The 15,469-nt window shown below is 33.9% G+C and overlaps 1 protein-coding gene and 1 non-coding gene across 2 annotated transcripts; both read right to left on the minus strand.

Annotated features, from left to right (window-relative positions):
• Positions 1 to 8,180: 8,180 nt before the first annotated feature.
• On the minus strand, positions 8,181 to 14,760 carry LOC147396661 (origin of replication complex subunit 1B-like). Its single transcript, XM_086450155.1, has 17 exons — positions 14,636 to 14,760; positions 13,967 to 14,515; positions 13,732 to 13,867; positions 12,607 to 12,759; positions 12,328 to 12,465; positions 12,088 to 12,239; positions 11,910 to 12,009; positions 11,687 to 11,809; positions 11,431 to 11,592; positions 11,266 to 11,323; positions 10,985 to 11,163; positions 10,716 to 10,830; positions 10,199 to 10,269; positions 9,989 to 10,084; positions 9,351 to 9,427; positions 9,078 to 9,161; positions 8,181 to 8,438 (listed from the first exon to the last, which is right to left on the minus strand). The coding sequence occupies exons 1-17, from the start codon at positions 14,758 to 14,760 to the stop codon at positions 8,375 to 8,377; spliced, it is 2,382 nt and encodes a 793-aa protein (XP_086306281.1). The 3' UTR covers positions 8,181 to 8,374.
• Positions 12,622 to 12,699, minus strand: LOC147396662 (small nucleolar RNA snoR28). The gene has a single exon (XR_015181255.1). It is a non-coding gene; the product is annotated as a small nucleolar RNA snoR28 (small nucleolar RNA).
• Positions 14,761 to 15,469: the final 709 nt, after the last annotated feature.

Raw genomic sequence — 15,469 nt, forward strand, 5'->3', positions numbered from 1 at the left:
TGAAGAGAAATGGATTTCATTAACTTTCTTTTTAAAAATTTTAAGATACATTTATTAGCAGTATGGCCAGGTTTACCACACTTGTAACATATAATTGGTTTGGTTTCTTTATTATCAAATTTCATTGGTTTAGGAGAAAATTGGGATGTTTTTATATTTTTATTATACGTTATTTTATTAGATTTTGATTTATTATAAAAAGAAGAGTTAATTCGTTTTTTTATTTTTTGAACCGGATTTTCGTTGTTGTCTTTTTGTTTTTGCAAAGGGGGCTAAGAACATTCCTTTTACAAATTGATTATAAAAATTGCCTAGTTCCTTGTGTGATTTTTGTCATTCTGTTTGTTTTTCAGTTGATGTCAGAGCAAAGTTTAAGTCCAACCATGTTAATTCATTGAATTAGTTCACCAAAGGTGAAAGAATCATAATCTATACTTTCAAGATTGCCTTTAATATGTTTGTGATTTTTTGTTTGGCAAAAAGGGGAAGTAAACCAAAAATAAAATTTTATTTCCAAAAAGTATCATTGCAAGATGGGATTTTATAGAGTTTGGCATGATATATATCTTTATACCACCTAAAATCCATTAGAGTTGAACATTTAAGACTCATAAGAATTTCACGATCTTTTTATCCTAGTTCATCTAATCTTCTTGTGAAATAGTATAATATATTGAGAGGAGAATTATGAAAGGATCAAGAATTGGTTGTCCTTCACTATCTAATATTTCTTCACCATCACTATCAATTTTTAGATGATTTAAAATATCATTTCTTTGATCTATTGAGAGTAGATTATTCCACCAACCATATAGTTGGCCAGTAAATCCACCAACAACTACTCGAACACTATAGATTTCAAGTAAATTATATCTAAGGCAAGTATTGCCAAATACAATCATTTGAGATAAGGTTTTTAAGATTTGATAATTAGTAAATCCATCAATATTCCATTCATATATTTCATTGCCATTATAATGTTTTGTAGGATTCGTTTTTTCTTCAAATTAGACATCAATAGGGATTGGTTTTCGATAATAATTTTGTATTTTTGAATAATAATTTGGGCGAGAATAAGTTGATTTACAAAGTTTATTTAGGTGTGATTGGTCTGTTGTGACTTTAGTAAATTGAGATTTTAATATTAAATCAACATCTGTTGAAGATTTAGAGGAAGAATTATTGGACTTGTGTGAAGAATCATCTTCTTTGTCATTTGTTTGTTCTGTAATAACATTGATATTAAGATTTTCTTGAATTATTTTGATTATTTCGTCCATAAAGGATGAAGAATTTATGTGTTATGTCTTTTTGAAGATGAAAAGGATTTTATGTTTTTTGGTAAGGTATAAATGTAAATGTTTCGCCTAAGGTTTTTATTGGAGATTTAGAAAGAAGAGAACTTATTTGTTTCCTATTTTATATAAATATAAATTTGTATAATTATTTTATTTAATAAATGGGAAATATCTTCATGTCTACAAGGAACATCCTTTTGAAATAGATTTCTGGATTTTAATGGAGTGGCTACAGTGCCAGTTGTTTATATTGCACGGAAGGGAGGAAATTGAGATTCAATTTTTTCATTTTTTGTGGTTTCCCAAATTTAAAATTTTTGTTTAAGCATATTGATTGAATTTGGTTCAGTTAGACTTCTTTTATTTTCTAACCAATCAAAAAGAAATATGTGTTTTTGTAGTTTATTCATGTCATTAAACCATTGTTGTTTAATAATTTTATGTTCATTAAGAGTAAAACTCTTAAAGAACCATTGGTGTAAAGGATGTTTAATTATATTATCTTCTAATAATTATTTATTAATTTTTAAGGTTGATTTTGTAAATGAAATAATATTAATTTGCTTAGGAGGACTTCCCAAATCCAATTCAGTGGGATTATATTCTATTTCAACTTCTTTTTCTTTCTGTTTTGAATAAACGAGATAGGAAATATGAGTAGGAACAGTGTTATATGTTCTATTTGTTAGTTAGTCAAAAGACTTTCTAGAAGAACTTGTAGAAGGTCGAGAGACTAAATAATCTCTTTGATTTATAGTATCAAAGTTAAATTCAATACTGTCATCAAGGAGTTCATTGGTGGGAATGTGCTAGTTGTAAAAGAGGAAAATTATGTTTGGGTGCTCTTATTGTTTGATGCAGATTGTAGATATAAAAAAGAACAAGTAATAATAAACTTTGGTGAGCAAAGTTCGATCCACAGGGATAGCGATCGATTCGAAACTTCTATCGACTTAAAATCAATGCAGATTTTAATAACTAATTTAAAACAGAGTTTGAAGAGATTATAACTAAGAAAGAGTGAAATTAAAGCAAGAATTGAAATGTAATGTAAAGAGTAGAGGGATCAAATCCGTCCTTGCAAGTTATCTCAATATCTAGAAAATTCTATCTCTATCTCAATCCATGCAACAAAACTCTTGTTCGTAGATCGGAATGTAAATCAGTTACTTCTAAGAATGAATCAAATGTATGTGAATCCTTCACTAGGATGAGGTTATCGGGTTTTACCCAATGTTCATAAATAAGTATGACTAAGCATGAATCATCAGATTTAGAACATCAAATGTCTTATCTGATAATCTCACTCTTAATTGTTTTCACAATAGCACAATGAAACAAAAGTAATAGAATTGATTCGACAACATTAAGATAAACTCGCTCCAGCTTCATTGATAAAGAGTCTAGTCGATCATCATGAGAAACAAAACAACAATAAGATAAAATAGAGAGAGCAAAGTAGAGAAGACAGCGGAGGTTTCTTATTGCTCTTTGATTCCAAAAATCAACTTGAAGCTCTTTGATTACATAGCTTGAAAAAAAATTAAACTTGAATTATAAGAAGAAATAAAGCAGAAAGGGAAGAAATGATTCTTTTAGCTCTCACACTACAAGAACTCTTTTTCTCACAAAAACCAGAAAATTACATAGTAAAATTACGAAGAAGGGAGAGGGAACCTTTTCTTTGAGACAACCCTTCTATCTATAGAATTTTCTTTTAGGTTTTCGGGTCATATTCGCTCTAGTTGTTGCGAGTCATTACAACAGTCAAAGGGTCTAGAAGCTTCAGTACAAATCTCGAGGCCAATCTCCCCAGGATCACCGTTGCCCAATAACGTGACTGATTTTGGCTCCAAATTTTGGGTGGATGATCCACATTGGCTCCCTCATTGTAATGCAAAATTTGTTTTATTTTTATTTGTCTCCGAATTTAGCCTTTTACCTGCACTCAATAGAAATTCTTTTAGCTATCAATAATTTGATATTTATACGATTTTTTATTTTTATTTTAGGAAAATAGCAATCAAGTGTGAGTAATCTTTGTGTAATTATGATCCCAAAAAATGACTTTATGGGACCTGATCACTTACAATTATAATTAATTGAAACATACACAACCATCTAACCTAAAATTTAGTATTTATATTGATAAATTAAAGAAATAACATAAAACAAATCAACCACTATTAAACATACATATATAGTATCCATGACCTTACAAATATAATAAACTTAAAAATATTACCTTTGTCCAAACATGCATAAAGTATCAAAATATGAAACAAAATATTACCTTCAAAAAAAAAATATGAAAAAAAATATGAAACAAAATATTAGAAATATTACAGTCATCCAATTCTAGAAAATAGTAGTATGAAACTAAGAGTCATCCAAAGAAATAAAAGATATTATTTGAACCAACGAAGCTAAATGAAAATATCACATATCACACAAAACTAAACCCAATTGCCACCCGGAAAGTCATTCAGCTCCCCATCCAACCATTCACAAAGAACAACAAGTGATCGTAGACCACAAAATATCTCTCTGAATTCCTTTTTCATGAACAGCTTCAATGCAAACCTATAGAGTTCCCCATTGGGGGTCATATCTGGGAGCATATCCAACAGTCAATACATGGAAAAACTCATACTAAAAAAAAAAATTATTTTTTGCTTGATCCAAGGTGTTGAAAATGAACAACTCTGACCTCAAATTTTAAAATTAAAGTGAGTGCATATAAGGGCCTATTTGTAATTTGAAATATTAATTAAAGATTTTTTTTATTTGAAAACCAAAGAACGTGATTATAAGGTGGTGGGTTGCAATTTTCTATGTTTGTACTAAAATGACCCTTAACGTATTAAGTTTAAATATAAGTGTTTACATGATAATAGTTGAGGGGGCATTTTTGTATATTTTTATTTAAAATAATGAAACATAGCCAGTTGAGCAACCATTTTTCAAATACTTGCTATTGTCTAAAATTTATTAATTTTTAAAAAAATATATAATTTTAATTAGGGTTTTTTTTTTAAATCTCCCAGAGAAAAAATGGGTGAAACCTGTAGGACTAGAACTTACGAACATATTCTAACACGGTCAAAAAAGTTGTTGAAATGGGACTTGCAAACATAAAAAGCCATCTGGGAATGGAGTTTCTGCAAAGATTAAGGATTTGCAGAGGTACCAGAAATATCAATATCATAGGGCTCTGATACCAATTGAAAGAACAAGAGGGATTTGAAAGGATTGTGGAAGGAGATTAGATCTATCGATGCATGCTAGCGGATCAAGTTTTAACTCCAAGACAAGGTCGCAGTGGCAAGAAAAAAATGAATATGTAGATGGGATTTTCTTGTATATCTATTTCATTGTATATGTTACCTTCATATTACATATAGACCGATCACAATTAAAAATATGGCCATCTGTAACGAATATGTTCGATGGAGACCTTGTAAGGGATTTTAATCCCCTCCAAAGACTAGATTATGTAGTGTAACTCATGCTGCCACCTGGCATGAACACATCAGATAAATCTAATGACTTTTATAGCGATATTTCTTACATAACATAAATCTAGAGACTAGTATTTGTAAGAACATTCGGGTGTTGTCCATTTTATAAAATAAAACATTATCCGACGGTGTTGTAAAAAACATTGAAAACAATGGACACTATCTAGGGCAATGCTGTAAAAAATTATAGTGTCAAATAGTTGTACCCCGATCCTGGCCCTATACATGTTAGAGTTTGCACGTGTGTATCAGCATGGGCATCCCATCTGTGATCCTTTCTTGCTAAGTTGAATTGGTTCAGCCTATCCTTTAAACACACCAATAATGGAAATTTTGATTACCTTCACCCCGATTCTCAAAAGAATGACCATGAGAATAGAATGGTTAAGGGGGTTCAAGTGGGGGAAAAAAGACAATCAAATTGGAGGGGTGGATGGGCGAGAAAAGAAAATGTAATATATAAAGTTGAATAAGAATTCTTAGAAATTGGGGTAGAGGAGGAGAGGTAATAAAATTGGAGAGATATTCTTGAAAAAGAGTTAAGTTCAGTGACTCATGGAAAAGAACAATGATCTTAATCTTATAAATGCAAAATCCAATGGTTGAGATTTATCCCCAAGAAAAGTCTTTTTGAGATGTGTGTTGTTTGGATTTCATATTTAAACGGTTGGGATCGTGTGTTTTTTCCACGAGTCATTTTGTATGAGTCTGTAGAAATATACCCTTATTTTATGTATGCATGAATCTGAATAGATCAAGGGATTTGTTAATTGTGTTTCACTCCTGGTAATTTACCTCATTTGTATTTGAATTGATTTTCTAATTTGTTATTACTTTCATATTTATTTGAATTTATTAACATTTTCTCTTCCAAGAAAATGCATTTTGCCTTATATCACTTCGTAAATATGTTATCTTGTGTGAACCATTTTTGTAAGTCACGTTTAACTAGTTACATTTCTTCATTAATGATATGGTTTATAATTGAACAATTTTTAAATGAAAGGAAAAATTACTTAATGATCGGGTTAGTTAAATCGTCCATTTAGTAATCCCTCTTTTCTAATCAGTCCATGAATCCCATTCTAGACATTTTCTCACGATTGAAATGTCAAAATTTCTCTAACCATTCAAAATCATCATTTTTTCCAAAAAATTTGGATTTCTAACATCCCGGTCGAGTTTTAGTGCTAAATCCAACACTGAATTTTCATGTAAGAATCCCCTCCATACTCAATTTATTGGTTTAGAGTGAAAGTTATTGAAACTATAGAAGATTTCTAAGATTTTGACGAAGGAGAATTCTCCAAAAATTATAAATAATCAATGTTTTGGGCAGATTGGACACTTATGGATTGGTCATAACAGCCCAACCATGTTCACGCCCGTTTTAATTTTGGCATTTCCCTTTAGGTCCTTATTAAGTTCTTTGATTTCTACTTGACATATGATGTCCTCACCCTTTTTACAGGTATCTGCCTTGCCCACATTACACTGCACTGTTAGCTTTCTTGTGCTTCCTATAGCACAAAATCTACGAAATTGGCATAAACCAATGGGTTTAATGATCAACTTGAACAACCTTGAAATTTCATAAATCATTAAGTCACCGAGTATCTCTCACTGGTGCATGTTAAATGTTTGTAGGTTGCAGCTTAATGGAAATAACTGCAGTGTGTACCAATAGCTTATTACACACATACTGTCCACATTTACATGAACGGTCTTTTACTGTATGTTGGAATTTTCTCTCTTAGGTAAAAAGAGAAACTTGAAATATGCTTTGGCTTATCTTCTAGGTTAGAAATTGAAGGAAATATTATGGCTGATGGGCCATTTGGAAGGAGAGAAGTTATCATTTCTTCAAAGATTAAAAGAAATCACTGTACTGTGCTACAAGTTACACAATTATCTTAAAAGGGCTTTGGGTTATCAGAGAATGTTTGTGAAGTTCAGACTAAAGTATTTAAAATAAGTAGGAAAGTGCTTTGAAGAGATGTTAGTACGCAGCCAGTGAATTTATGGGTTGTTATGAAGCAGGTTTTGACATTCTTTTTTTTTTTATATTTCAAGAAAGCTGAGATTGATTTTATAACCTCATGGTCTCAACAAAGCACCAAAAAAAAATAACTTTTGGTCGTTAGTATGTGTGTGATGTATAATGGGCTCTTTTTAAAGAAGCATTGATTGCACATGGTTTTAATACCAAGTTAACTAAAGTAAGGCATATGGGATGGTCAAGTCAAACCCTTCCTAACATGATGAAATTAACTTGATTAAAAATATGTATACATGTTTAAACAATAATATTCTTTTTTCTTCTTGATTAGAAATTCGATGAATAGAAGTTATAGATACAAAATCATATATTTTATAGATAGACAAACATTGAAATTCTTAAAAAATTTGGATGAGATGGTTGAGATTTCATACAAAATGATAATTGAGGTCCATTCATGGTGGAAATCCTTACCGCTATAAAGATATCAGTTGGAGAAGCCATCTCCTATACATGACACATGGTCCATTTTATGTTTGAAACGGATGACACGGGCACCACTACATTTTAGTGAAGAATAATGCTGAAGTGACCTCTAGATTAGACCTCACATCGCACATCCTGACATGAAAGTGTATGGGAACCATAGATATTTTCCTTGAGATATGAGTGAAAAAGCATTTATGGTCACTATCCCCTTTCACATTACGATGTGCACTATGAGATCCGATCTTGAGGTCACTTCAGCCCGACTCTTTAGTGAATATTTGAGATAACTCGGTATCTTCTCAAACTGTTGAATGCCCTCTTGACCTTCGTCTTATATATCAATAAAAAAAAGTCATCTCATTGTCATCTTGGATATCTTATCCAAGATGTTAAAGATAACTAGGTTTAGAAAGAAAGATCAATGGTCTTTAGATCATTTTTCATTAGTGTATAAGTGCATGAGGGTGTTTGAAATATTCATGAAATATGGCAGGCCAGGGCAAAGCGTTGTGAAAGAAGACAGTTTTTCCCACATAAAAACAGGCGATTTTGCTGAACCCCTTAACAGTCGGCATAAGCATGCCATGGTGTTTCAAGCTCATGATGGGGAAGGAATCATCTCTTGATTGGGGCCCGATTCACTTTAGCTTTTTTTAAATAAAAAAAAAAAAAAACTCTAGAAAACTTGTGGTATGGATCCTTTCCTGGCTGTCAGATCTTAGTGAACTAGACGGTAAAAGATACTCCCATCAGTTGATATTTCTTTGATATATATATATATATGTCCCGTCCAAGATGGGACCCCTAAGCCATGAACACCATAGATCACAAATCTAGCTCTTGGAATTGACCAAGAGGAAAAGCAACAAAAGATTTGAAATTCTCAAAGTTGTGTTTTTTCGGATAAATAATTGAATGTGAAGTTGAAACAAAGAACAAAGTTAATTAAGTGAAAACAAAGAACAAAGTTATTAGTCCAGGAAACTCAAACCTGGACTTTGAAATATGAAAACAGAGATAAATTATCTCCTATGAATTTTGTATTTCCTCCCAACTCTTCAATTCATTCACAGGTACTTAGCCAACCAAGGTAACTCGGAGCAGTCCTTCAGCGCAAATGCCACATCATCACTGCCATTGCCGTGTCATAACAAGAAATGAACAAATTAAATTGCTGCTGAGGATCTGATTTTTAATTCTAAAATCAACATGTTATACAGATGATTTAACGTTTGGAACTTCACCAAATCATCAACTAGTTCAGGATAAGAAAATCAACATGTTCTGTAAATGTATATCACTAGTCCACTACCCAAAGAACCCAATCAATAAGACCAATGATTCGGTCAATTGGTGGGTTACCTTGAGGATTATCTAAATAATATCGGAGACTGTAAATAACTGTCGTAATGGTGACCCATTTTGTTTTTTTTTTTTCGATCTCAAATAGCAATCATTATTTACTATCATTTCTACTGAAGTTAAAATTTTGAATTCAAAATTTCATTTGAGTTTTTTTTTTTTTTTTTCCAAAATCTTTTTGAAGAACTGTTGTTGGATTGACCATCATATAACATTGTTCTGTTACAGTTACAACAAAAATAATGGTTATAGGTCTTAGCTTTTACACAACCCACTAATGTTAATGGTTGTCTTAGATATTGATTTGGGGTATAAAGGTATGGGTCTTGGCCGTTACACGCCCAGTAATGTCAATGGCTATTTAGACACTGATTTGGGTATTCGAGTGACGAGAAGTTGAGAAATAACCTGGGAAAATTGAGCTGTAACTTTTGCAACCTATGCCTAGCTCCTGCTTCACATATAATGATTCTGCATTCACCAAGATTGCAGCTGGAAAAAATACCCATAAAATTGGAAAATTTTCAATCTTTCTATTTACCAAGAGATGGGATGCAAAATAATAAATTGGCAAGATCACCACTCCATCACTAGATCTTAACATGGAAAACGAACGAACAATAATCATATTGATAATAGTATACTTACATAAAAAAAACAAAATAAAATTGCATGGCTTACCCAACTTTCAAGAGTGTATCCCATCCGGGAAACACTTCAGAATTGCTTGCACAGAAACAGGAAACAGTCGTTGCCAACTGCAATACAAGAGAATAGAACGAAAACATCAATATAGAATAGAGTTCCCAACACCTATAAACATATCTGAAATACAAATATCAGATTCAGTAATTGCATAAAAAAGAAAAGGATGTTGAAAGTTAATTTCTAATTGTCTGTCCTAGCTGGTCCACACATCCATCTAAGTGTATCCCCATCTTTGCTACACTCAATTTATGCACATTTTGTTTCTTGATTCTCAACATTCAGCTCCATAAAACATACTCGGTCTTCCTAGTCTTATAGAATTGCCATTTTACTCTTGAATTAGGATGGGTCAATCATGTAGCAAACCAAAAGTGCACCTCCCCTTCATCATCCAAAATTATACAGAATGGATTGTAATCAATCTCCCCAGCTTTATAGATAATAGATCATTCTAGAAGCAATCCTTGTTTAAAAATAAAAATAAAAAACATAAGTATTCACATATCATAGTAGTGATTTTGAATGGTGATTATGGGGTGATAGATCCTAAGGTCAACAGACTACTACGAGGTGTTTATAGAAAATATTAAAGGGAAGATCAAGAGATTAACCTTTTCAAAGGTGGTTTCAGCCATTCCAGTTTTATAGAGTTCATGCACCATAGCCACTAGAAAGATTTTACTTAGTTTCGAACAACTTTTCATTACCTGCAAGAAGAAAATGGATATAAACTTGTGCCCAGAAAAATAAATCAAGATAGCATGCAAAATATATTTCAAAAGAACGGGGCAGTTAATTGTATAAATTGTTCATCAACTCACTTGAATATGTGGTGCTTGAAACATTTCCTGTATGGCTGCTTCCAATTCAGCCATGCCAACAAGGACTTTTCCTGGAAAATGGAGTAAAACATCCACCTAGTCAGCAAGTGTTTCACCTTACATGCAAGAAGATATTACGCGCTAATGTGGATGGACAGCCACCCTATCACAGCAGAAATGGCACATAAGAATAACCCTCTTCATTACTTATTACACCACTAAAAGCCTATCCTGCAAGCTAAAGAAAGTGATTAAAAGTGAGGGTCTCTTGTTACACTAGAGATCAGCAGAAGAGCAGGCAGTATTTGTATATCATCTAAGGTACAGTGTAGAAAATGGTACGAGGAAATGAATAGAAACAAAGTTTTATAGTTTCCTAGAGAGAAATTTGTATTTTTGTATTATAGTTCTATTCCACTAAAATCATGTAGCTTATTTATTGTTCTTAGGGAGAAAATCTCTATCTTGTTCATGAGAAACTTCTTTATGATATGTTTGACTCAGAATTTTTTCACACCTTTGGAGGCAGAATCTGGAATGGAGGATGATTTCTTAAGTCGATAATCTGCAAGTTCTGCTGCACACCTACATATTTCTAGGGCACGACGTGCATCTCCTGAGATAGCTGCCACCTGAAGTGTAATGTAGCAGTGGTGAAATGAATAGAAAATTCAGAGCAGGTTATTGAAGAAAACGATCACTAAGCAACCATTTTAGAGGATAACAAAATAATAATAAAAACACGAATTCAATATCATATGACAAAGTAAATACAAAAGGACCCACCTTTCTTGAAGCAAATTCTATGGCTTGTTTTTCAAATGCGTCAATGCCTTTAAGACGACATGATATGATTTCTTGCAATTGTTGATAATTGTAAGGACCAAAACAAAGCCTTTGAATCCCCATACGGCTTGAAATGCGGGGAAGCAACTTCTCTGGTAGATCCATAGTATTTGCTATCCCTGCAAAATTTATTGATGGAAAAGGAAACAACACGATTTTAGAAATTCAATGAACAGGGATAATTCAGCTTCGAAGGAACACGATTAATAATAAAACAGTACCTATTACAACCAATTTGGAATTTGGCTTAGTAGGCCAATCAAGAATGTTGTACAGAACCTGCAATTACAAGTGCCAACGCTTCTGAACTGACTCTGTAAAAAAAAACACCCAAAAAAAAAACAAATAATGGTAAAATCTTGTACATCATGAACTGCAAAACTTACTGATTGGTTCCTGGTTACAAGAAGATCAAGCTCATCAATGAGTAGAACACACGGTTGATTATCATCTTTGCCAATTTTATGACCGTCTGAGAAACGCTCATTCAACAATTGGAGTGCCTTTTTCCAACCAACCCTGTGTCCACTTAGTGCTTCATATATCACCTGCAAGAACCTCATGTAATGTCTAAAGTTTACAAGGAAGAAAAGAAGGATAAAGGAAACTCAAGCCAAGATTTACTCCAGTAAACTCTATTACCTTGTAAATATTCTCTGGAGAAGCCAATTTTAGCCCATTAATCTCTACAAAACAATATGGTTTTATGCTTCCTGCATCAACTTCAGACTTAAGATTCCTCATCACTGCAAGTACACTCATAGTCTGCAGTTTGAAGCAGATAAGAGTGCAAATAAGTAAATATTTATACTATCAAAATAGTATAAAACAGAAGTAACATATTATTAGAGATGTTGAGCCCTACCTTCCCTGTTCCAGGAACACCATGGATGTACAGGCATCGCCCTAGACATTGATCATCACAGATAGCACCTTTGAGAAATGTAGATATATCCTCCATTTCTCTGTCATGTAAGCACGTGCCCTTTGTTAGATTCTAATGTACAGACAGAACCTATAGAAATACAACAGTTGGTACATACTTATTCCTGCAAGGCAAAGATTTAGGTAAATTTGCTAATAACAATGCTGTTTTCGCTCTTTCTAGTTCAGTTTGCTTATGGCATCTCACAATGTCTGGAATTTTCTTTGTCCCTATTTTTTGAAGGCCAAATATCTGCCCTTTCCTGGAGTTCTGTATGCAGTATAAAAGATAATAAGCATCAACCATTAAGCTAAAGCTGAAAATATGCTACATAAAGACAAGTAAAAAGTGAAATCACCGCAGCAAATGCACGTGGAGGGAACCGCCCAGTTAAACCCTTCAGGGTCTTTTCTTCAGGTCCCAAGTCTTCTTCTGTATCAGAGTCTGAATCCTTGCAAGAATCCCATTCTTCATCATTACAGGCATCTTTTTCATCCTAGCATATTAGGGAGTTTGAAGGGCATAATTTAATTCTTACAGCACCATCGAACTATCAAAAAATATATGTATAGCACCATCTCCCACTTAAATTCATATTTCACATTCAATACTACTTTCAAGTTTCTAAAAGACCTACCTCTTCCCCATTATCAATCTCTGCGAGACGCTTGAAACTCTGCCAATGGACATCGTATTCATACTCACAGAGAAAGACGTCATCTCCCTCATTGCTAGCTTTAGAAAATTCTTTAGGATTCATAACATAACAATGCCTAAAGACAGATTCCATCTGCCAAAGACACGTGAATTGACAGAGATAAATATGGGGATCCACCATATAAACTAAGGATTAAAAATGCATAAAGAAAGCATCTTATTTCCAAATATTAAGAAAAAAAGCTATATTACTTTGCAAGTCCAATGCACTACACATAAATAAACAAGGATTGAGACTAGTAAATGATGTAGTCAATAACTATGTAAGAAATAAAATTGTGAAGCAGATGAAATAAACTGAACGTCGCGAGTAAGATCTGGAGTATTATTATGTGAATAATTCATTCTCATGTAAATGGCAGATATCATGGATTGTAGGTAGCAGAAGCCAAATTTTAAGTCGGATTTATTTAGCTCATATTTGTCTATTATAGGAGGAAAGGTCCCTCTACATAAAGCAATAAAATGGAGTATCACTTCTTGATTTCGATAATGTTTGAACCATCCTGTTAGATACATGCACGAACCTAAGAAACCTTCCTACAAAAGGAATTAACATCTTATGATACCTAATGGATATGACATGCAAATAAATGCACCATGAGAGAATATGAGACATACAGAAACTCAATGCATTAAAAAGTGATAAATGGTCGGCTGAGAATAGTTATATTCATACTTTAAAAAGAAAAAATCATCATCTCCATCCCTGCCATTTACACCTTCAGCTACTGCAGTCGGAATTATCAATAAAAATTTGTGTGAAGTTTCAATGGTTACAGACTACTAGCTATGTCATTTGCAATTCTCTTCTGTTACTTCACGTGACGTATAGGATTTTGTTGATGTCATCCTGTTAATTCAAAATTGCACAAATTCAACCGAAAACAAAGATAACACATGAAGTAATAAAAGATGCCCATTTCAGAATTTGATTAGATGCAATGTTGGGTTCTTTTCAATAGGAAATGTTGGTCTAATTACAAGGAATCACATTTCTAATGATACTAAAATCAATACAAAACATAACAATCGCATCAGTTACCTCAACGTCGGCATAATCATTTGTGCGATAAAGCTCCCTACGGATGTTATGTGGCTGACGTCCGGCTGCGGTCTCTTCAGGAATTATAAACCAACGGCCCCTAAACCAATAGCTACCGTCCAGTTCTTTCCATAAACTGATCAAATTCCATAAAAAAACAAAACTTTATAAACTGAAACATTCCCACTAGATCAAAAAACACAATATTTCAACAATTAAAAAAAAAAAAGACTACCTTTCAATGTGAGCAGCCCAAAGATCACTCGAAAGAAGCTTATCCCTTGCAGTTCGACTTCGCTTCTTCCCCTTTGGAGGTGTAGGATGCTCAATTTTCTTCCCCATTTTCCAAGCCTCACAAAATCCACAAATCCAATCCCCTTCTGGAACCTCCTTCAATGGAGGTTTGAGACATTTGAGATGAAACCCACCCAAACAATCGTCGCATTCGATCATCAAAGGCGTTCCAGCCTTCAAGCAGATCTTACATTCTTCCACCTCAGGATCTTCGTCGTCGGAGCTTGCATCCTCTCTCCTCTTCACATAAACATCATCCCCAATCCCAAATTCTCCACCATCGTACATGACCTTCTTGTAATAAACACGTTTCTTCGATCCACCATTTTTCTTTGATTTCTTCTCAAATCTAGCTTTTCTAGAAACACTAGCTCTGGTTTCATATGTCTTCGCCTCGTCCGATTTTTTCCTTTTCTTTGGGGACGAAAGATCGAGTGAGACCGGAGAGATCGAAGATTCAAACAAAGATTTTTTCGTCCTCTTTGTCGATCTTCCGACATTTTAGTAGAATTGGATGATTCTACCACATTGTTGATAATTCCTTCTTGACAATCAAATGATCTGAGAGGGGTTTTAAGATTGGGAGTCGAAGAAATCCGCCGCGAGGAACGACGAGGAGTTAGGGTTTCTGGGGTCTGAGGGAACGAAAGCACCGAAGAAGGTGAGGGTTTCGGTTTCAGAGGAGATGTTCGTTTCGGTGTCTGTTTCTGTTTCTGTTTCGGTTTCGGTGTGCATTGTAACGGTTTTTTTAACGTATCGGCCATAGACCCCTCAAATGAGCTACTTGTGTATTAGAGAACATTTTGATATTTTTGACCGACAGTTTTGGCGGGAAACTTTCCCTCCCTTTTCGAAACGTTAGTTGTTGGTTGCAGAGAGAGAGAGAGAGACTTTTGGGTTGCAGAGAGAGAGAGAGAGAGAGATGGAAGAAGAAAGAACGGTGGATTTCAACATCCTGCCTGAATAATGCATCTCTTACATCCTCTCCTCGAGATGTGTATATATCATCGCCGGTTTCGTCACTCTTCAAATCCGCTTCAGATTCAGTCTCAGATGCTGTGTGGGAGAAATTTTTACCGTTGGATTATGAGAAGATCATCTCCAGGTCAGCTTCTCCTTCTACTGTGGCTTTCTCCTCCAACAAAGAGCTTTATCTCAATCTCTGTAACTATCCCATTCTCATCTTGGTTTTTAAACTCGGCATCGCGTCTCGTCTCGTTCAGCCCCCGATACCGAGTCGTCTCGGACCAGTTTTCCGATGCATTTGAGACGTCTCGTAAGATAACTTAAAAAATTGTACTTGAGACGTAAAACTGGGTCAAAAAATGATTTTGTGAGTTGGTCTCGTTTAGCTCCATACCGAGTTAATTCGGGCAATACATCTCGGTCTCGAACGAGTTTAAAAACCATGGGCCTATTTGGATTGACTTCTTCAAGTGCTTCT

This window comes from Akebia trifoliata, chromosome 8 (assembly GCF_017979445.1).
Source record: "Akebia trifoliata isolate Shusen 1 chromosome 8, ASM1797944v1, whole genome shotgun sequence".
In the NCBI taxonomy this organism is placed as follows: domain Eukaryota; kingdom Viridiplantae; phylum Streptophyta; class Magnoliopsida; order Ranunculales; family Lardizabalaceae; genus Akebia; species Akebia trifoliata.